General features: G+C 44.4%; 2 protein-coding genes across 3 annotated transcripts; both read right to left on the bottom strand.

Moving 5' to 3' along the window:
- Nucleotides 1-8,922: 8,922 nt before the first annotated feature.
- On the bottom strand, nt 8,923-11,302 carry C1H19orf53 (chromosome 1 C19orf53 homolog). Of its 2 annotated transcripts, XM_051971664.1 has the most exons (3): nt 10,907-11,302; nt 10,173-10,228; nt 8,923-9,511 (listed from the first exon to the last, which is right to left on the bottom strand). In XM_051971664.1, the coding sequence occupies exons 1-3, from the start codon at nt 11,001-11,003 to the stop codon at nt 9,374-9,376; spliced, it is 291 nt and encodes a 96-aa protein (XP_051827624.1). In that variant the 5' UTR covers nt 11,004-11,302; the 3' UTR covers nt 8,923-9,373. The 2 variants fall into 2 exon arrangements, with proteins under 2 accessions (XP_051827624.1, XP_051827623.1); XM_051971663.1 differs by lacking the exon at nt 10,907-11,302 and having other exon boundaries at nt 10,173-10,892.
- Nucleotides 11,303-13,102: 1,800 nt separating this feature from the next.
- Nucleotides 13,103-20,314, bottom strand: MRI1 (methylthioribose-1-phosphate isomerase 1). Its single transcript, XM_051971662.1, has 6 exons — nt 20,092-20,314; nt 18,126-18,364; nt 16,765-16,940; nt 16,242-16,418; nt 15,400-15,624; nt 13,103-13,425 (listed from the first exon to the last, which is right to left on the bottom strand). The coding sequence occupies exons 1-6, from the start codon at nt 20,221-20,223 to the stop codon at nt 13,298-13,300; spliced, it is 1,077 nt and encodes a 358-aa protein (XP_051827622.1). The 5' UTR covers nt 20,224-20,314; the 3' UTR covers nt 13,103-13,297.
- Between the last annotated feature and the right edge of the window lie 1,946 nt (nt 20,315-22,260).

Here is a 22,260-nt window from a genome sequence, read left to right as displayed (position 1 = left end):
TGAGTCATCTCATATAGGGATTTTACAGATGAGGAGCTGAGGCTTCCCTGGGTTTGATCCTTTTAGATCTCTCAATCAATCTTCATATGGACTGGTTTCTTATTCCTTCCTGTCCTAATAATCCACGAATGTGTTTGTATCCTTCCTAAAAGATGGCACTCCAAACTGATGCAATGCTTTAGAATAAAGTAGCATTGGGAATTAAGATATATTCATATGTGGAAATCCAGTGTTTAGAATGGGGAAGCATAGTGGAGAATTTGAGTGAAGATCAATGGACGCTCCAGTCCATACAAAAAGTTATAGTAGCAATATGAAAATGTTTAATATGATTGCATACTATCTCAGGAAGGGGAAGGGGAGAGAGGGATAAAATTTAGAATGCAAAACTTTAGAAAACATTTTTAAATTATTTTAATATGTAATTAGAAAAAATAAAATATCAAAAAAGTTATAATAGGACTTTTTGTACTTGTAAAGAACTGGAAAAAAAGTGGGTATTGATTGAAGAATGGCTGAGCAAATTATAGTACATGAATGCAATGGATTATTATTGTATCCCCCCCAAAAAGAAACAAATATGAAAGATATAGAGATACTTAGAAAGGCATGTGTGAACTGAAGCAAAGTAACCAGAAACAGGGAGAAATTTATATGACTACAATGATATAAACAGCATCAAGAAGCTTCAGAATTTTTATCAATGCAGTGACAAATCATGTCTTCAGAGGAGTGATGCCCAAATATTCCTTCTGTCATTCAGAAGAGGGGGTGCTAAGTATGGAATGAGGCTTAAATGTTGGACACCAACAATTTATTGGTCTGCTTTACTTGACTGGCTTTGTTATGAGAGAGTTCTAATTGGAAGGCAAGGAAGTAAATGGGAAAAGGAAAAAAAAAAAACAACTTTCTTAAGAGCAATATTCAAATACTTAAAAAGGGAAAACAAAAGTTTACTGAAAACAAAAACTGAAGTATTATCGTAATCAGAGAATATTCTGCACATCACCCATACCAAAAGGAGATCATGACTTGAGCAAACATCATCAACCTGGCAGAGGAATACTTTATATTACAGTGATAGGAGACTTACTCAAGCTCTCCCGGCTCTCTTTTTGCAGCTAACAATTTCTTGAGTTAATGATACTTTCATCTTTTAAAAGGTGAAGGAACCACTGAGGGAAACTTCTGAATCAATTACTGGATGTATATAATGGGAAGTCATTCTTCTACCTTAGAATTTCCGATGGCACAGAAGAAAGCCAAGGCCTGTACCCTAATTTTGGGGAGGGAGATTCTAAAGTGTTCAGAGCAAAAACAGATTATAAGATTCTATAAGGGAAGTCAGACCATGATGCTTGGAAAGCTCCGAAGGAAACAATTTTGAAGACATAAGGAGAAACAGTTCCAATGAATAAAAGGTATTACCTGAAGAATCTGATGTGGATATACAAGAATTCATTACCCCAAATTAAATCTTTAAATATTCAGAAGATGGAAGGGCAGAAAACAAGATGAAATTTAAAAAATTGTGGCAGAATTCTCATCAAGGATTCTAAACTTAGAATTCTAAAATTCTAAACCTAAACTTGTTGAGCTGAGGAAGCTGGAGAAAACGTATGGATTAAAAAAGGGATAAAACCATGATTTGGCATAGATGGGAGGATAATAGAAAATGGAAATTAGAAAAAAAAACTATCCAGGTCATCTTTTAGTTGTTTTCTCTGCCAAAGGAAAACAAAAAACAAAACAAAAACAAAAACAAAAAAAACTTAATCTTGAAAAGACCAAACAAAATGACTAACAAAAGGTTGATACTCAGGGTCTTGGTTGTATTTGCTATAATGGACTCTCAGCATCACCCTGTTGTCCTGAATAGTCTCTCTTTTATCAGTTTTTTTTTTTAACATGACCCTCTTTTGGTTTTCCTGCCAGTCTCCTTCATTGGCTCACATCAGAACTGTAATTGTTCCCCAAGGTTCTGGTTTAAGTCCTAATCTATTCTATGATTTCTCCTCTAGTGACCTCATCAACTCCTAGGGATTTATCATCTTTATTCAGATGAGTCAAAGCCTTATATATCCAACCCCAAGGTCTCCCCTGCATTTCAGTTCCACATCAAATTTGCCTACTGGACATTTCCAAGTAGACACACGTCAAACTCAAGATAAACAAAACATCTTATCTTATTCCCCACCCACCTATCTTCCATATCTGCATATCTATATCTCCATTCTTCCAGTCTCCCAGGTTTTTTTTTTTTTAACTTTGATGTTATCCTTGATTCTTTATTCCACATATCAAATCAGTTGCTAAACCTTGCTGTTCCTAACTTCACAAAATCTCTCTTATCTGACCCTTCTCTCCAAGCAAACAACTACCATAACTTCCTTATCACGTCTTACCTAGCTTACTGCAGCAGATTCCACATTAGTCTCCTTACCTCAAGAACCTCTCTACTTGGATTTATCCTACATACTATTTTCTGAAAGACCACACAGATCTGAAGAAGGGCAAATGTCTTGATTTTCCAAAATGGAAAGGGAATAGACACTATAAGCTTTCATACATCAGTGAGTTTGAATTTTTATTCCTGGAAAAAGTTCTGCTGTGTCTTAGAAAAGAGATAGTTTCTAAATATCTAGAAAAGGAAAGGGTAATCAGAGAGAGGTATAGTGTGGTTTCTAGAATAGCTCATCTTTTTAAAAATATTAAACATGGTAAAAATATATGCAAATCCAATGTAGACATAAATATTTATACAGTTATCTTGCTGCATAATAAAAAATCAGGTCAAAAAGGAAAAAAATGAGAAAAAAAATAAAATTCAAGCAAACAACAACAAAAGAAGTGAAAATGCTATGTTGTGGTCCACACTCAGTTCCCCCAGTCTTCTTTCTGGGTATAGATGGCTCTCATCACTGAACAATTGGAGCTGGTCTAAATCACCTCACTGTTGAAGAGAGCCACATCCATTAGAATTGTTCATCGTATAATCTTGCTGTTGCTGTATATAATGATCTCCTGGTTCTGCTCATTTCACTCAACAGCTCATCTTTTTTGACAGGATTACCAGAGCAGGGGATCGTGACAGCCAGCCTAGGTCATCTTGATTTTAGCAAAGCACTTGGCCAAGTCTTACATACTGTTCCTGTGAGAGCAAATGAGCTTGGGCTAAACAAAATATACAGTATATCAGATGAATGCAAAACTGGCTTAATGACCAGAATCATAGAGAAGTCATTGATAGGTTGATGTCAACTTGGAAAGAGGCCACCAGTAGAAGTGCTTCAGGAAGCTGAGTTTGGCCCTTTGCCATTTAACTTTTTTTTTCTTTTTTTAAATCTTCAGTGTTTTAAATAAAGTCATGGGTGACATGCTTTTTAATTAGTAGATGACAGAAAGGAGAAGGACATAGTTATACTGGATGACACACAGAATACAATTAGTTCTGGATAGGCTAGAATATTGGGTTAAATTTGGCAACATAAAATTAACAAGAATGAACATCTAAACATCTAATCTTATATTTGGCTTCAAAAAAATTACCTTCACAAAAATATACCTTTAGATAGCAGTCTGAGGGGAAAAAAAAGCTAGGGATCCTATGGGACCATAAACTGTAAACCAATAAAATGATGTGACAAGAAAAATTAAGAATTCTAAGGTGGATTATTAACAGCTACTGAGATTGTACCAAAAAGCCAAATTTCCAGGATTAGGGGAAGCTTGCCTTAGGCCCAGCACAAATAGAGTACTGTGTCCAGTTTTGGGAAATGTATTTTTAAAAATAAGAAAGAGAACATCTACGGGTGAAGGACCCTGAGCCCAGTTCCTTTAGTAATCCTTGTGTAGCATGGAAATGTCTGGCTTGGGGAAAAGATTCAAGGGAAACATAAAGCTTTCTTTCTCTCTCTCTCTCTTTTTTTTTTTTTTCAGATGAAGGAAGAGTTTTATTGTTTTTTAAGAGCTAAAAATGTTTTAAAAATTTTTTTCATGTTTTCATAAAGCTTTCTCAAAGGCCCTCAGGGGCTGCTGTTTTCAAGGGATTAGTCTTGTTCTGTTAACCTATCAATATGCATATCGATGAGCAAAGAAAGGAAGGTTTGAAGGGGAAGATGTAGGGTTGAAATAAATACTTCTTATGATCAGAGCTATTTGAAAATGGAGAATGCTATCTGAAACATGGTATTTCCCCTCCCTGGGGGTCTTCAGCAAAGATCACTTTTCACATAGTGGGGAGAAAAGTTTCTTGTTCAGGTCTATGTGGCTCAGAGGTCAATCAGTCAATCAAAAAGCATTTTATTAAGTGCTTAGCATGTGCAAGGCATCTTACTAAGCATAAGGACTACAAAGAAAGGCAAGACAGTCCTTGTTCTCAAGGAACTTACATTGTAATGGAAAACACAACTGTAAACAACTATGTACAAAGTATAAACTAGAAAAATTTGAGGGAATTAACCAAGGAACGGCATTAGAATTAAGAGGGATCAGGAAAGGCTTCTTGTAGAGGGTAGGAGTTGACTTAGGATTTGGATGAATCCAGGAGGCAAAGATGAGGGAGAAGAGAATTCCAGACAACTGGAGAAAATGCCTGGAGATGGGAGTATCCCTTCCAAACCTGAGATTCTGTGATTTGAGTAGTCCCACCAATAGTACCGTCACTACAAGTATCAGACACTAAGTCTGGCACATAGTAAACACTTAGTAAAGCTGATGGTTAATGCCACCTAAATTGGTGACAGGTTTTTATCAGCTGCCACAGGATATCAATAATGCATGTTGAATTTGTGGTCCACTAACACCGTCCTGGTCTCTTTCAAATGAACTTTTATCTAGTCCCATTTCCTTCATCCTGGGGTGAAGTTGTTTCTCCATATTGACCTGGCCTGTTGGGATTTGTTAATGGCCTGACTCATCTAACAGGTAGGCTAGTCCTTCCCAGCTTGTGTCATCTCTGAATAAGCATGCAATCTATGTCTTCATCCTAGTCATTAATAAAAATGTTCAATAGGTCCTCTGGGAACTCCCTCAATAACAAATCACTGATATTTACATGGAGTTCTTCTTAGCATAAGAGTATTATTATCTCCATTTTACAATGGAAGAAACTGAGGTCCAGAGAAGTTTAAATGACTTCCTTAATGTTATTATATGTAGTATCAAAGTTGGGATTTAAACCTGGGTTTCTTTTGCCGTCAAGTCTAGTATTCTAACTCAACACACTACACTAATTGATCACTCTTCTTTTCTTTAGGATCAGCCAACCAGTTTGGGAATCCGTGGAACTTGGTAATCATCAGTCCTTCTCCAAGTCCTTGAAACTAGGCACTGAGTGCTTTTCTCCTACAGGAAATCCCAGAGTGCTTTCAAAAGCATTATAGATTCAGAAGGGAAGAAGATGACATAATTCCTGTTTTTCAATGAATTAACAACCAGGCCCCAACCCCTATTCAACCTCCAACCTTTCCTGTCTTCCTACACCTTATATCCTTTCTTTATATTCTGTGATCTAGTGACATGGGCTTCCTGGATATTTCTCACACAAGACACTCATCTTCTGGCTCCAGGTATCTTCTCCCCGTGTCCTCCATGCCTGGGATGTTTCCCTTCCCCATCTCTACTTCCTGGCTCCTTCCTAGGTCCCAGCTAAAACCCCATCTTCTAAGAATGCCTTTTCCGACTCCCCTTAACTCTAGTGCCTTCCCTCTAGAATGGTCTCTAGTTCATCTTGTCTATAGCTTGTTTGTACACAGTTGTGTTATTATCCAGTCCTATTTCCTTTTTTGCATCCCCTAGGTTGCCCTCCCACACACACACATATTATTGAAGCATGAGTCTGACCCCCTTACTCTTTTGCTTCACACATAGGTGCAGGTAGGTAGTGGTGGCTCTGGAATAAGAACTTGAATTCAAATCTGTCTTCAGATATTTACTAGTTGTGTGATCCTGGGCAAATCAGTCAATTCCCTCAGGAACTCGTCCCACCTTTTCCTCCTCCCCAAAAAAATCTGGTTCCCTAATGCCTTGAGAATAAAATATAAACTCTTCTGCTTGGCTTTTAAAATCCTTTACAATCAGGCTACTTTCCCAGACTTATTTTACATTATTCCCTTTTATATCCCTTAGGTTCCAAATTGGCTCATAAGCAGCTTCTTGTCTTTTGCTCACGCTGTCCCTAGTCCAGAAGGTGTTCCTTCCTTAATTCCAGCTCTTCATATCAGTGTTTTTCTTCCACATTCATCTCAGATGCAAATGAAAAGAAACAGCTCCTCAACTATGTTCTTGTCTGTTTCTGTGCTGTACTTTTTAGATATTTTTTCTGAGTATCACCAGGGCCTAGCACATGGCTTCAGCTTGGTGGGCTCTTAATGCTTCTGAAGCAAAGCCAGAGCTAGCATGTGACCCAACCAGCTCTTCTGACTCCCAACACATATAATTTCTACAAAGTTCTCTATATAGAGCAGGATGTCTTTTTCCCTCTCGAATCTCTTAGTTTTGACACTCCTGGAATTGCTGACACTGACCTAATACCCTATCCACAAAGGCCTAGTTTATGGAAACTGAAGACCACAAGGACTCTGATTTACACGTGGCATGACATGAGATGCCTGTAAACCACTGTAATTTCCACAAAGGGAATATAATACAAAGGGTGTGGGAGGGTAGAGGAATGTAATTTCTAGGAGAGGCAGGCCATAGGATCACGGATCATTGGCTTTTGAGCTGGAAAGAACCAAAAAGATCATATAGGCCAGGATTTCTTCATCTAGAGCCTGTGACCTTGTTTTTACAATCTTTTGAAAACTATAACTCAATAAAGTGGTTTTCTTTGTAATTTGATGTATTTTATGCATTTAAATTCAATTTTAAAAATAACATTCATAGGGAAAGCCTATCATCCTGGTATCACATTTCACCAGTAACCCCTGCCCCTCTGCTTAAATTCTGACTAGAAGGCAATGATTTGTACCCCTATTTAAGGAGGGAGCTCAGCACAGTTTTCCTTTGCCTGACCCTGTGCCAGGCACTTTCTCCCCCCTGCTTTGGCTTTTCCCATTATACTGGAAGCTCCTTGAGGGCAAGGGATCATCTTTTGTTTTTTGTTTATTTGTTTTTCCCCCAATGCTTAGCATAATTTCTGCTAAGTGAGTACTTAAAAATGTTCACTGACTTGAAATCCCTTGAAGGAGGGGCCCATAGGTGCCACCAGAATGCTAAAAGGGTTCATAATAATAAAAAAGTTAAAGAACTTAATACAGACCATCTCCTTATGAAGAAATAAATGTTCAAAAATTTTCCAAACACCACAATTATTAGGTATGAGCCAGGATATGACCTGGGCCTTAATGCCTCACTAGGGAGAACACCCTTTCTACTCTAGCCTTTCCCCTTCTACAACTGCAGGTCTAGGTAAGGACACTAAAGGGATTCTCCATAGGCTACATTCAGAATTTCCCTTCATTTCCACTCTGTCCAATTTCTTGGTGAGAGTAAGAGAACAATTTTCAAATCAGTTTAGAGAACCACAGAACCTCCATTTGTAAGGGAACCAAAAGTACTCTTAATACTAGCAGGACAAGTGGTCAGAGTGACTGGAACATCCTAGTAAGTGGTTATATAGCCTGTGTGCTCAAAGGCTTTCAATGAGGGGGAATTCATTACCCACTAAGGTGGCTCCTTTTCCCTTCTGGACAATTTTGTTAGAGGAACAGCCCGAACATCATGCCATCCAACCGCTCCTAGAATATTTATGGCCCAAATAAATTCTTCATCCATATTCAAATACTTGAAGACGGCTATGCTGTCCCTTTGAACTTTTTTTCTAATTAAACATCCTTGGTTCAAGCTCCTTTCTTCTTTTTCTTACCCTTCCTCTGAACAATCTCCTTCTTAAATGAGATCCAAATCTTAACCTAAGAGCCCAGATGGACTTAGTCTAATGTACAATGGATCTCTCAACATATATAATATATACACAATGAATCTATCAACTACCTGTACCTGGAAGCTAGGCCTCTCTTCAATTTAACCAACATTTTACTAACTGTAACTATGCTAGAGAAAAAATTCCATGCCTGACCTTTCCCTGATCATTCCAGATACAGATGAGACTTCCTTTCTTGTTTCTGGATCAAAAAGAGGCTTTTTTTTTTGTTGTTGTTGTTGTTGTTCCTAAGAGATGAAAGGGCATCAAAATTCTGGGGGAAAAAGTCTCTGGAAAGATAAGTATGGCATCACTCTACCATGACTTCAGGCAGCAAAGCTTCTTCCCACCTTTTGACTTTCATTTTTCCAGGCCAGGCTAAGCAAGATGGGTAGCCTGAAGCCCAGGCTTCAGAAGCAAAATTCACATCTTTTCAAAGATCTGTCTGGGAAAATGTTTGAAACAGGACTCTAAAAAAATCTACCAAAACAACGGAATGGCAGGATCCCATTTCCAGTTTTAGAGTCAGGTAGCACAATGCATAAGCCTTCTGGGAAAAACTGGCAGCCTTTGTCTACTATGTACATATCCCTTCTGTTCCCCACAAAGTCCGTTCCTCTCCTAGCCTCCCCCTCTCCCCAGGGATTGGTAAGCTTCGCCTAACTCCAATAACTCAGTTTCACTCTATGATCTCTTAGATTTATAATGTCCTATTCCCCAGACTCCCTTCCCCCCCCAAAAAAAAACAAAAAACAAAAAAAACCTGATAATGATGCTAGGAATACAGGCTGAAACTAAGTCTCTAAGAGGTTTACAGACTCCTACCATCACAAGGCCAGCATGTAGGTGTTAGAGCCAGAACTGGCCACCAGGCCTCCTGGCTCAAAGTCCAGCCTTCTTTCCACTGCTTCTTCCTGCCTTCTCCCCTCCACAGCATGCAGCCATGAGAAAGCAGGCAAGCTCCTTTGTATCCACAGAAGCCCAGAGAAGCACAGTGGAGAGCAACTGTTTCTTTTTTATTGCTTCATATTAGACAGGATGTGGGGCTCAGGGCGGGTACAAGGAAGGAGAAATGAGAAGACAAATTGGGCTGAAGTGACTCCTGGAGCTGTTGAAGATCCCCGCAGCCTCCTGCCAACCAGGAAGGCATCCTCTATTCTTGAGAAGTCCCATTGTCTTCTTCAGGGGATCTGAGAAGTTGCAGGCTTGAGAAGAGGCTATTTTAGTCAAACTGAGGCCTACGTGATTGTGGTGAAAAGGAGGACAGATAACAGGGCTATTCTTGACTGAGGAGAAGCCTATTTCTTCTTTCCTAAGGCAGCTGTCACCACTTATGTATCCACAAACATACCGGGGTATCAAGAGATTTCAGGGCCACAGGGTCAAGCAGTCAAGTGAGGTCTGGGATGAAGGGCCTCCCCATTTTTCCCTTGTTGCCTGCCTGGATTAATGCTTGCCACCACCTTCCTTTTTCTTGGTCCCCTTGTCTGGGGACTTTAGAAGGGCCAGTTTCTTGGGCAAGCTGTTATTGGCTTTCATCACAGCATCGTGTTCAATTTTCTTTCGGATACCACCCTCCAGGTCCTGAGGAGGAATAAGCAGGAGAGCATTTACAATAAGGAGGATCATGGGAACTTGAAAGTTCAACCAGCTTGCCCCCTTCCCGATAAAGACACTGGCTTAAGTAGAGTAAATATACATTAAGAACCAGGAAAAAGGGGTAAGAACAAGTAGCCTGTGCATAATATAGATCTGTGCAGCAGTATACCATGTATTGTATTGAGAAAATAATGATACTGGGCATTCTTAGTCTCACAAAATGAGGAGAATATGTATTTTTTTGATTGGGGGAGGGGGGAAAGGAAAGAGACCGAAAAGTAGTGAAGGGAACCTTGATTGTGGGAGCAGGGTCAGCACCGAGATCTAGCTGAAAAGTGTTGGCGAGAAGTAAGAAAGATGCATGGTCTGCAGAGTGTGGGGGGGTGGGAAGGTGGTCGGCATTGGGACTGGAAATAAATGTGTCAGTGTGGGTAAGATGCTGGCTCCTCCACAGGGAGCAGGAAGACCGAACTTTTATACATGACAAGCACCGGGAGGTGCATGTTTGCAGGGTGAGAAAGGAACTTGCCACCAGAAACTTCTGGCAGTGAAGAAGAATGCCCGGAGAAGCTGGCATAAGCTCTGGGTGTCAAGGGGCGGTCCTAAGTCTCATGAGACAAGTGGGCTTCCCAGTCCAGGTACTCACCTTTTTTAGTTTCCGCTGCTGGACGGCTCGGGCCTTTTTGGGGGCTATGACTCGCTCTGGGGGTGGGGGGACAAAGAAGTCAAAGGGGGTCTGGGGAGGGGTGAGTGGAAGAGAGGGGCAAGAGGCACGGCACCATGGGAAGCGGGGAGAGGGGACAATGGGCATGGCAGGGGGGACAAGGGGCATGGGAGGGAGGGGATGTGGGGAAGGGGACAAGATGCTGTAGGGACATGAGAGTGAGGGAGAGCAGAGTGGCAAAGAGGCATGGGGACACAGGAAGAAGGGAATCCGGGGAGGGGGTTCATGGAAAAGGAAGGTAAGGGAGTGTGAAGGTAGGAGCACATAGGGATGGGTAGGGGTGGGCATGGGGGCACAGGAGGGAAAGGGATGAGGGAAGGGGGCCAAGAGTTGTGAGGGCATAGAAGAGGACGTGGTCAGGGTGACCATGAGGATGTGGGAGCACAAGAGGCAGTGGGGACGCAGGTGGGGATGTGGTCAGGGCGACCATAGGAAAGTGGGGGCCCAGGAGGGAGAGAACGTGGGAGACGGGCCCAGGACGGGGGGAGGGCGGGGGAACCATGGGGATGTCGGGGCACGGCGGGGAGCGGGCCGGATCAGGAGCCCACCAAGGAGCGGACATGTCAGCGGGACCATGGGGTGGCGAAGGGACTCGGGGACCGGGAGCCTGGGGCAGCGCATGCACCGACAGTCAGGCTCTTCGTCCCGCAACTCACCGCCTTTCTTCAGACCCCGGCAAGTCGAAGGAGCGGTCGCCGCCGATCTCTTCTTGGCCGGCCTCCGGGCCTGAAACTTCTGCTTCCCTTGAACCATGTCCGCGCCTCTCGACAGCAGAAAAGGAACCCGGAAAACACAACGGCTGACGGGATAGTATATAGCGGGTCGGAACGCGCAAGGGCTGACGGGATACAGCGTACAGCAGGCCAGTACGCGCAAGGGTTGACGGGATGCAGCGGGGCAGGGTCTCGGATTTAAAGGGACAGCTGCCGGGGTGGGGGTGGGGCGGAGTTCTATGAGATTAGAGGAGCGGAGATTTGGAGAGAGGGAGAGAAAAGTACACTAGTCCCGCCCCATCGTTTTACACAGGGGGGGCTCACAGGCCGCAGTAACCTGCCTAAGGTCACACCTAGCCTTTGCACCCGTTTGGATTTTTGGACTTCAAATCCAGTTAACAAAACAGGTGGACACGCTCAGCCCAGCCTTCTTATTTCCCGGGCCGGGAAAGGAAGGCTAACTCGATTTAGACAAAGGCACTCCGCCGAGCGGCGGGGATCTGACGCGAGATTCTCGCGCTCGAGGCGCTCGGCCCTAAGGGCTGCCCATCCCCTCCTGTTCCCTTCCAGATGTCCCATCCGTCCCGCGCGCTCCTCTCTGGGCCCGGAGCGTCCCAGCCCGGCAGCGCCCCTGGCGGCAGGGAGCGGCCTCTAGGAGTCGGATTGCAGCTGGAAAACGGCAGAAGGAGCTCTGCCCTACTGCACAACCCGGCTGTAGCTCAGATGGTCATTTCATATAGGCGACACCACGTAAAGCCCCGGGCTTTTTTCCTTTCTGGAACTCCCAATCCTCCGGACGCTGTCCCTCTGCGGGAGCCCCGGGGCCCCTGAAGGCCCACCTTAGGGTTGGCTCCTTCCCCGTTTACGGAGAGTGCCTAAGCCACCCACATCTTCCCCCGGCTTTCCGGACCTTCTTCACCAGGCCCCCCTCCCCCCCACCCTGCTCCCTTCACTCCACAGCTGCCTTTACCCCATCACAACCAAATCTTCAAAAGTCACGTCTTTTTTGCTTGGATTTGTATGTCTAGTACTTGGGCATGCAGTAAGTGCTTAATAAATGCTTGGTTTGTTGATTAGCTCAGGAATTGCGGATAAAAACACAGTCCCTGCCCTCAGGAAGCAGCTAGTCAAAGGGAAGACAGGATATGAATACTCCTGTTCTCCAGGAGAGATTGGGAGGGGGGGATGAGAGACTCTAGGCAAATCTGAGCTCATTTCTGGTTGGGGTGGGGGCGGGGTAGAGGGTTTCTCTAGGCTTTGAAGGGATTGGAAGGATCTCAAGATTCTGTTATAAAAAGGGAGTGTGTTTCAGACCTGAAGGGGCAGCCTGTGCCTGGTGGGGAAGGCAGGAGACTGGGTACCAGACAGTCCAGTTGGGAAGAGTAGAGTAAAATAAGGAAAGCATGCGCTGTGGGGGCCTGAGGAGTTTATGTGCTTTCTCACAGGTGATAGGGAGCCGGTGTAAGCCTGGGCCTTCAGAAGATCATTTTGGTGGTGGTATATAGTAAATCAAGAAGCATTTGTTAAGCGCCTACTGTATTCTAGGCAATGTGCTACGCTCTGGGGATAGGAAAAGGCAAAAAAATAGTGCCTGCCCTCAAAGAACTCTCCGTCTAATGGGCGAGACCACAGGCAAATTAATATGTACAAACAAGATATATGTGCTTGAGCTCCGTTATAATGACAACTTCCATCTTTAAATAGGAAATAAGAGAGAGAAGATTCCCTTCTAAAAGGGTTGGGAAACGTTTTCTTTAGAAAATATGATTAGGGTTGGGATTTGAGGGAAGGCATTGAATCCAGAAGGAAGAGATGAGGGCATGGCAGAGAGCCAGAAAAAGGGCCTAGAATCAATTGATTCTAGACCAGCCAGCAGCCACTGTTACTACACTGAAGAGTATCTGTCAGGGAGTGGGGGTTAAGACTTGAAAGATGGAGGGGGCTGAGTCATGAAGGGCTTTGGACATTACACAGGGAATGGATTGAGCTGGAAGCAAGGAAACCACTCCAGGCAAGTGGTGATGGGGGCCCGAATTAGGGATTGATTATGAGAGTGGAAGGGAGAGGCCAGACGTAGAAGTGTTGGGATTGGACACCCAGTGGTATATAGGAAGAACTTTGTCTCCACAAATATGAGCAATTATCATAAATAAAAAGTTTATTGTAGAAAAGTTCAGTGATAGGAGGACATTTAATTCAACAGACACTTTATGACACAAGGCACTGAGCTTGGAGCAGGGAACATTTAAATAGATGGGACATTGGGTTCAAAGAGCTTACAATCTAATTAGAGGTAGAAGAGGGAGACTTGGGATGTGAGGAGTTTGGGTCCAATCAGGAGATCTTAGAGGTCAGGGCAGTCTGGAGTTCCTTGGGGGAGAAGACTCCACGCTCTGTGATGATGCCGCCGGTGATGAGCTCGTGAGGGGTGACGTCAAAGGCTGGGTTCCAAACTCCAATACCTAGGGAAAGGGAGCCTAGGTGAGCGGGGGATCCCAGCCTGGCTTCAAGGAGAAATTAGGACCCATGCCCCATCTCCCTTGACCTGTCACTGGTACAAGTGTTTTAAAAGGTTTTTTTTGACAGTTTCTGAACACCTGTCCCTTCTTTCAATGAAAGAGAAGCTCTTTATAAAGGCTTATTCCCATTTTCCTTCTCTTGCTCTTCCCTGCATCTTGAACTCTATTATGATTATAATTACAAATTCCATTTCTAAAGCATTTTAAAATTTATCAAATGCCTTCCTTAGAAGCCTATGATCTAGATAATGTGTTGTTGTTCAGTCATATTTGATTCTCATAATCCCATTGGGTTTTCTTGGCAAAGGGCTTGCCATTTCCTTCTCCAGTTCATTTGGTAGATAAGAAAACGGAAACATACAAAGTTAAGTGACTTGCTCAGAGTCACATTGCAAGAATTATTATACCTACCCAACTCTGAATGGTATAGCAATTAGCATAGTGCCAGGGACACAGTAGGTGCTTAATAAATGTTTATTGATAATACAACACTAACACTTACCCTGGATTTGAATAAGGAGCCGATTATGGTGATATGTCATGTCAATTCTCTAGACATGTGTCTAGAAATGAAGTCAGACTAAATGATTTCTTAAGGTTTTCTCTAGGAAAACCTTTTGTTTTCTCTTAGGTAGCTGGTGAACAGAGTTCAAATTCAGCCTTAGATACTTATTAGCTGTATGGCACTGGGGAAGTCACTTAACTTTTGTTTACCTCAGTTGCCATGGCTATAGAATGGAGATAATAATACCTACCTACCTTGCAGAGTTGTTATGGGGAACAAATATTTACAAATCATTTGTAAAGTACTTAGAACAGTACCTGGCATATACCAGGTACAATTATCTCTGCTTTCTCTAGCTCGAATGGGATCATAATTGCAATTTCCTTTTCTAAATCACTTTAAAGTTGACCAAATATTTTCCTTAGAATCCTGTTATCTAGATCAGTGCTTAAACTTTTTATACTTGTGATACACCCCTCCCTTTACATCTGAGAAATTTTTACATGACCCTGGGCATATAGGTATATACACAAGGGTACAAATCAAATGTTTACTCATAATTTTGTGACTTTCACATTCAGTTATGAGACCCCATAAGGGGTTGTAAATCACAGTTTAAAAAGCTGTTATCTCAATAATAGAAGTATTACTAGCCTCATTTTATAACTGAGAAAACCAAGACACAGAGCAAGTAGTGCTAGAGCTTGGTCTCTTGACTCCAAGACTGGCACTCTTCTTATCTATATATAATTTGCCTTCAGAAGTTTGTCTACCCTCTTTTTATTTGTATCTGGAAGTTGTTTTCCAGTGTTTCTAAGCCTTTGTTCCCTTAGATCAAAGATGTGGAAAGGTTTCAAAGGTTCTTGAACTTGAGGGGGAAAATTACATCCTTATTTTCACTGATCTCTAATTGAAATGTAGAATTTCCTTTGATTATGAATTTAAAAAAGAATTCTGAGAAAGGGTTCATAGACATCAGCAGAAGTCTGTGACAGAGAAAAGATTAAGTTGGTTGTCCCTTTCCCAAACCAGAGGGGTTGTGCTATCTGCTTTATTGGATTCAGTTCAAAAGGCATCTAAATGCCTCACTGTGTGAAGTGCTGAAGATGCAAAGACAAAAATTAAATAGCTCCTGCCCTCAGAGTTTATACTCTATTCATTGCATATCTTGTTGATTAAATGATTTCCTATCTCTGCTTTGCAGTAGGGAGTAGGCTGTGAGGCAATAGAAAAGGGGCTAGATAAGATTTTCTAAATTCCAGGAGATAAAACAGGTCTACAGCTTCTGTCTTCAGACCCAGTAAGGTGGTACCATTCTCTCTCTGCCACCTGTCCTCAAAGGGAGACACGGAGTTCAGAAAACAACCAAGCATCAGGCCTTCTGGTCCTGTCTGCTACTGTGCTGGACCCACCTGGGGCAGCAATCCTGGTCCCACAGAGACTGGTCAGCTCCTGGCCTGGCCGCTCCTCAATGACAATCTCCTGACCTGTCTTCAAGCTGAGATCACAAGAGGAAACAGGAGCAGCCACGTAGAAAGGGATCCCGTGGTGCTTAGCAACAATGGCCAACTGGTAAGTCCCTACTTTGTTGGCAGTGTCACCATTGGCGACCACCCGGTCTGCTCCCACAATGACTGCTGCAGGGAGAAAGGAAAGGCCCTGTTAGCTGTTGAATCCCAGGCAAGTCTGGATTCTTGCTTCTTTGGCTGTTAAATGGGGGTATTGCCTATTTTATGTGGTTGTTTTGAGGCAAACAATATATAAACTTTGAAGAGCCATAGAAATAGGTGCTATTATTATTACAGAAACTAAGGGGTAGAGGATTGAAAGGTCTCTAGTGTGTTGGGTAGTCTGCTGGGGAGGAGTTATAGATGTGATGAACAAGAATGGGTGCAGAAGACACTGTTGGTTATGAGCTGCCCAAATGGGGGAGGAGATTCTACATCTAACTGAAGTATTGAGGGCCAGGTGACAAGGAAAGGGTGGGAATTACAGGAGTATGGGGAAAGGAATCTATGGCATCCATGGGGTAATAAGGAAGCACAGTAGGGCAAAGAGCACTGGAACTGAAGTCAGAAAATCTCACTTCTAGTCCAGGCTCTGCCAATTAAATGTCTATTAAACTTGGGGAAATCCTCCTTTTCTAAGCCTCAGTTTATTCCTCTGTAAAATTCTACAGTTCCTCCCACCTCATGCAATTTGGGAGAATGAATGGTTCCCAGCCCACCTCCGGACACCCAGCCAGACCACTGACCTCCCACCTCCTTGTGGGCCATAGCAGCAGCTACCATGCTGTCTGTGATGAGGGTGGCGGGGATCTTCTCATACACCAGCTCGTAGGCCGTCAGCCGTGCCCCCTGGTTGTAGGGCCGAGTCTCAGTACAGAACACATGCTTCAGGCGGCCCAGGGCGTGCAGAGATCTGATCACACCTGTGAATGACCCACATTCCCCCACCCCAAGGCAGAAGAGACAATAAGAAGCCCTGTGAGGGGCAGGGAAGAGTAGAGGCCCCATAGTGTGAGAGCAAGGAGCAGGACAATCAGGGAAGGCTTCAGAGAAGAGGTGGCAACTTGAGCTGAGCGCTGAAGGGAGATTAGGGCTCTAAAAGGTAGAGAAGGGAGGGAAGAAGTATATTCAGGTATGGGAGTACAGCCCATGAAAATGCATGTAGGTGGGAAGTGGTATATTACATTTTAAAGAGAATTAAGGGACCTCTAAGATGCTTTCCAGATCTCAGTTCTATAATCCTATAATCTATTCTTTCCCCTCACTCACCCAAAGCTGTTCCATAGCCTGCGGTGGCTAAAGATCCAGTGTTGCAATGGGTCAGTACAGTCACCTGGCCACCCCCTGGTGCCACACGCCCCAGAAGGTGCTGGGCCCCATGGTCCCCAATGCTCTGGTTGTCCTTGATGTCTTTCTCCAGCATGTGCTCAGCCCAGCAGATCAACCTAGGGAGAGGGGGGTAAGGGTGGGCACATGATGGGTGAAGAGCTGTTTGGCATCTGCTCCCAGCTGGCACTTAAACAGGTACCTGAATTCAGATTTTGGTCCTAAAAGAATATGTTAGCTGTATGACTTTGGCCAAGTCACAGTAAACATATCTCAGTTTTTTTGTTCACAAAATGGGTGATTAATGTGTCTGCAGTGCTTAATTGTAGGGTTGTTGTGAATCAAGAAACTCCCTCAGCCTATTACAGAAAAATTTGTAGCTTCACACAGATGCTTTGATCATTGAGATCTGACTTGTCCAAGGTCATATAGCCAGGATGTATAAGACAGGTGAAACTTAAAACTCAGGCCTCCCTGGCTCTTTCTCTGCTGTGCCGTTAGTCAGAAGATGTAGCCAATGTCATCTGTTACTGGTGCATCGTTTTTCAGTCATATCTGAATTTTCATGACCCTATTTAGGGTTTTCTTGGCAAAGACCCCATTTAGGGTTTTCTTGGAGTGATTTGTCATTTCATTTTCCAACTCATTTTATAGATGAGGAAACAGAGTGATTTGTCCAGGATCCCCCAGCTAGTAAATGTCTGAAGCTGGATTTGAATTCAAAAAGTTGAATTTTCCTGAATATGGTACTCTATCCACTGTACAACCTAGCTGCCACTTAATTTCTGCCTGCCTCCGTTTCCTCACTTGTAAAAAGGAGAGAAATAATAGCTCCTCCCTCCTAAGGTTGTTGTGAGAATAAAAGGAAATAGTATTTGTAAAGCACTTAGCACAGATGCTATCCAAGAGCTAACATGATTATTAGTTAATAGAGTTACTAGGAAATTCCTTTACCCATTTATCTTGTACTGATTAGTTAGTACATTGTATGGGTATTCAAAATTTTTTTCCACTGCATGAAGTAGAAAGAGCACAGGAGTTAGAGTAAAGGGGCCTGAGTTTGAATTCTTCACTATTTGTACGACGTTGGGAAAGTCACTGTCCCCCACCCTAAGCTTTCAGGTTCCTTATCTAAAAAATGAAGAGGTAGCTGGCTGGGTGACCCATGATCTATCTCCCCAGCTGACCGACTCTTACTTTGCCCTCCAAGTTAATGAAATGAGAAGGTTTCCCAAAGGAGTTTCAAACTGCTTGTGTTCCCAGAACCACAAGGGCTTGGGGAGGGAGGACAGCTCTTCTCTTACCTTTCTCGGACTGCAGTCTCCGTTGCCCCTTCCTGTCCAGCCTCTTGGCTGGCTACCTCCGACATCTCCCGGGCAGCCTGAGCCATATTGACAGCAGTCGGCCTGGCTGTCACCAGGTACTTTAGTGAGTCCTGCACGAAGGTCACCAGGGCCTCAAGGCCGGGGCCTCCTGATCCAGCGTGCAGCTCTATAGCCAAGCTCAGGCAGCCCACTATGGCGATAGCTGGAGCACCTCGCACCTGGGATGAGGAAGAGTATAAATCAAGGGACCAGTCTCTGATTAGTCCGGGGGGTGGGGGTGGGTGAGAGGTGAAACCGGGCCTGCTGGGGCTCAGGTTAGGATGCACACAGGCACAGGCCTCAGGTTAACCCATTTTGGGATACCCAAACTTTGCCTCAGTTTTCCTATCCTAAATCAAGAACTATTTTTGCATCCCCAGCCCATTGCACAGTGCCATGCATATAGTAGTAGGTACTTAATAAGGGTTTGTGGATTGGCTGGTTGATTATGTGGACCCTGAAGAGAAAGGGTCATAGACTTAGTCACTGACTGTCAGAAGAGTTCAAATGGCTTATCATCTAGACAAGGAAACTTTGGATTGGGGAAGGAAGCAGACTTTATTAAGATCAAAGAATGATCAAGCAGCAGAGAAGGATTTGAATCCAGATATTCCAAACCATATCCAAAGTTCTTTCTATTCTCTCATGTTGCTGGTTAATAGGCAGTTGATTTATGCTGGCTGTGCTGGGCACTCAAAACCCATTCTGATCCATCGTGTCTACATAGTGTTCACAGATTAAACAGTGTTAGAGATCTTTGGAACAGAGAATATCTTAGCTGGGAAGGGCTTAAATCATAGTATGTCAGAGCTGGGAGCTTAGAATTTCAGTGCTAGTAAGGCTCTTAGAATCCAGGATGTCAGAGCTGGGAGGAACCTTAGAACCCAGGATGTCAGAGCTGGGAGCTCAGAATTTCAGTGCTAGTAAGGCTCTTAGAATCCAGGATGTCAGAGCTGGGAGCTTAGAATTTCAGTGCTAGTAAGGCTCTTAGAATCCAGGATGTCAGAGCTGGGAGGAACCTTAGAACCCAGGATGTCAGAGCTGGGAGGAACCTTAGAACCCAGGATGTCAGAGCTGGAAGGGCCCTTAGAGCCCAGGGTGTCAGAGCTGGGAGCTCAGAATTTCAGTGCTAGTAAGGCTCTTAGAATCCAGGATGTCAGAGCTGGGAGGAACCTTAGAACCCAGGATGTCAGAGCTGGGAGGAACCTTAGAACCCAGGATGTCAGAGCTGGAAGGGCCCTTAGAGCCCAGGGTGTCAGAGCTGGGAGCTCAGAATTTCAGTGCTAGTAAGGCTCTTAGAATCCAGGATGTCAGAGCTGGGAGGAACCTTAGAACCCATGATGTCAGAACTGGGAGGGCCCTTAGAACCCAGGATGTCAGAGCTGGGAGGAACCTTAGAACCCATGATGTCAGAACTGGGAGCTCAGAATTTCAGTGCTAGTAAGGCTCTTAGAATCCAGGATGTCAGAGCTGGGAGGAACCTTAGAACCCATGATGTCAGAACTGGGAGGGCCCTTAGAACCTAGGATGTCAGAGCTGGAAGGGCCCTTAGAGCCCAGGGTGTCAGAGCTGGGAGGGCCCTTAGAACCCATGATGTCAGAACTGGGAGGGCCCTTAGAACCCAGGGTGTCAGAGCTGGGAGGGCCCTTAGAGCCCGGGATGTCAGAGCTGGAAGGGCCCTTAGAGCCCAGGAGGTCAGAGCTGGGAGGGCCCTTAGAACAATGAGTGTCAGAGCTGGAAGTGACCGCAGGACACAGGTCTGAGCCTGGAAGCGTTTTATGGGTTTGTCCTGCTGCGGCCTCCCCAGCCCAGGGCTCACTTCTCCGGACACGCAGCTGACTTCACACTGCGGGTCTCCAGACCCTCCACCCCAGCCGTGGCCCCACGCCCCTTTCCCTCCTTCCACCTTCATGGCCCTGATGGCCTCCCAGGCCTGGCGCACAGAGGTCACGGCCTCATAATGGCTCTGCTGGGGCAGCAGCAGCTGGTCCAGGACGTGCAGGGAGCCCCGGTGATAGCGGATCGCCTCTAAGCCCATGGCAGGTCAGGGGAGCAGCCCGAGTCCGAGCACCCGGAGCGCAGCGGCTCAGCGGAAGCCTGAGAACTAGTCGGAGCCCACGTGGGCCCGGCTTCCCCTCGGCCCTAAAGCGAGCCGGGAAGCGGAGGTGGGGCTTTCTGAGAAAGAGGCGGGGCAGACCTTAAACTCACAACTCGGGGAAGTGACGGCCGGGCAGCGCCGGGGTACGTAAATGCTAATTGATGATTGATCGATAGTCCTAATGGACAGTATGGGATTCCTTCCCCGCCCCCTCCTCACCCTGGCTTACTTGCGGTCGGCTTTGGGTCTAACTTCGACCTGAAAAAGTGAGAATGTAGTAAACTCCCGGAGGGAGGAAGCCGTCCCAGCCTTTACCCAGTCCCGTCGGTCCTTCAGGCATGATTAATTCGGGGGAGAGTCGGAGGAATCTCCTCCCCGAGGTGTTTGACTAGTGAGAGCCTGAGGGGGTTAGGACACGGCTTCTAAACCGGACCTCCTGGCTCCGTGACCTGCGGCCGGCCTGCTGCAATTATCTGGATTGGAAGTCAGTGGGGCTGCTTTGTAGCGATTCCTGTATGGAATTACTTAAGAAGGTAACGACTTGGAAGTCGTTTCTCCAGGTCTTCCATTTCTCCAGCCTACACCTAGTGGGCTCGACGGGGTCCCGGGTAGTCCATTGCAGCTTTAAATCTATAATCCGATAATTAGCTAAGGTCTGAGTCCTCTAATTTGCTGTCGATTTCATTTTGTGTAAAAGTTTTTGTAACAAGGAGATCATACTAGGAAATATGTCAAAAGACAAAAAAAAAAAAAAAAAAAACATTTCTCAAAGAATTTTTTTTTTTTTTTTTAAACCACTGGATCTGGTGTCGGAAAGCTATGTCTGAAATCTTAAATTCTGTCCTGGACTTTCCCCTCTTGACCCACAGTTTCCTAAAACTGGAAAGAGTGGTGCCTATAGTAATAAACGTGAAAAGAACACTGAAATGAAAGCTGATGCTGCAGTCGCTTTTCTTCCCTGGAAAGGGTGGTGACCACGGGCATGAAATGTGGCGCACTGTTGGTCACCATGGGTGTCACTTTTGTAATAGGAAGATCATACTAGTAAATTATATGTCAAAACAAGACCAAATAAAAACACTTTCTCAAAGCACAACAGAAAAGATGAGATGTGCCTACATGATCTTTAAGGGCTCTATGCCGATTTTATAGCTCAGGTCCTGATCATAGTGCTACCTTCTTAAAAATCAAGATACCATAGGCTACAAAGTAGCTACCCCTACAATCCCTCTTAAACTTCCTTTCAAGCCTCTAAACCTTAGGAATACCGGGCCTTACAAAGGCTCTGAGAAACTTCTCAGGCAATTATGATAGCTTAGCTCTCCCAAAAGGCTTAAGTTCAGGAATTCAGCGAATCTCCAGACCCCTCAGGGTGCCCCGATGCAAACCAACAGCTACCTTTCTGCTTCCTCAGCGGTAGGGCAGGGGGCCCATCAAGATTTGGGTAGAACTCACAGGCTTGTTTTTGTGTTTCCCAACTTGCTCAAACTTTTCCCCTCAGGACAATGGCGGGAGGAAGGGTGAAAGGCAATAATAGTTCCTTAACAGCTACTTCTGGGACAGCTCTGTCTTCACTGTGTTCAACCTATTTTCATGGAAATCAACCACGAATGCATTTCTGTTCCATCTGTGTCCAGAAAGAACTAAGAAGTCAAGGATGAATTGGCCTATATAGGCAGTAAAGTGAACAGAAAGGACACAGGATCTGGAGGACCTGCCTGAGCCTCTGTTTCCTAATCTATCAAATAGGCATAGTAATAGTCAAATGACCTATTTGACAGTAGCTGGTAGTAGATGTATGTGAAACGTTGTATTTCACACATATATGTACACATAAATCATATCACTTACTAGTTACTGTGTGACCCTGAACACTGTCTCAGTTTCCTCATCTGTAAATGTATTGAAGGAAAAGAGCAAACTATTCCAATTTTTGCCAAGAGAACTTCAAATGGGGTCACAAAAGTCAGATGTGAC

Source organism: Antechinus flavipes, chromosome 1, assembly GCF_016432865.1.
Source record: "Antechinus flavipes isolate AdamAnt ecotype Samford, QLD, Australia chromosome 1, AdamAnt_v2, whole genome shotgun sequence".
Taxonomy (NCBI): Eukaryota; Metazoa; Chordata; class Mammalia; order Dasyuromorphia; family Dasyuridae; genus Antechinus; species Antechinus flavipes.
This window is presented reverse-complemented; position numbering and strand designations above follow the sequence as displayed.

What these genes read in the sequence shown, in the direction of transcription:
- C1H19orf53 (XM_051971663.1), bottom strand. Translation starts at nt 10,619, where the DNA reads ATGGTCACCCTGACCACGTCCTCTTCTATGCCCTCACAACTCTTGGCC. An exon ending in AGCAGCGGAAACTAAAAAAG is followed by an intron (nt 9,512 to 10,172) that starts GTGAGTACCTGG and finishes ATTCCTCCTCAG; the next exon opens with GACCTGGAGGGTGGTATCCG.
- MRI1 (XM_051971662.1), bottom strand. Translation starts at nt 20,223, where the DNA reads ATGGGCTTAGAGGCGATCCGCTATCACCGGGGCTCCCTGCACGTCCTG. An exon ending in GGCCCACAAGGAGGTGGGAG is followed by an intron (nt 15,625 to 16,241) that starts GTCAGTGGTCTG and finishes TTCTCCCTGCAG; the next exon opens with CAGTCATTGTGGGAGCAGAC. An exon ending in GACCAGGATTGCTGCCCCAG is followed by an intron (nt 13,426 to 15,399) that starts GTGGGTCCAGCA and finishes CCCTTTCCCTAG; the next exon opens with GTATTGGAGTTTGGAACCCA.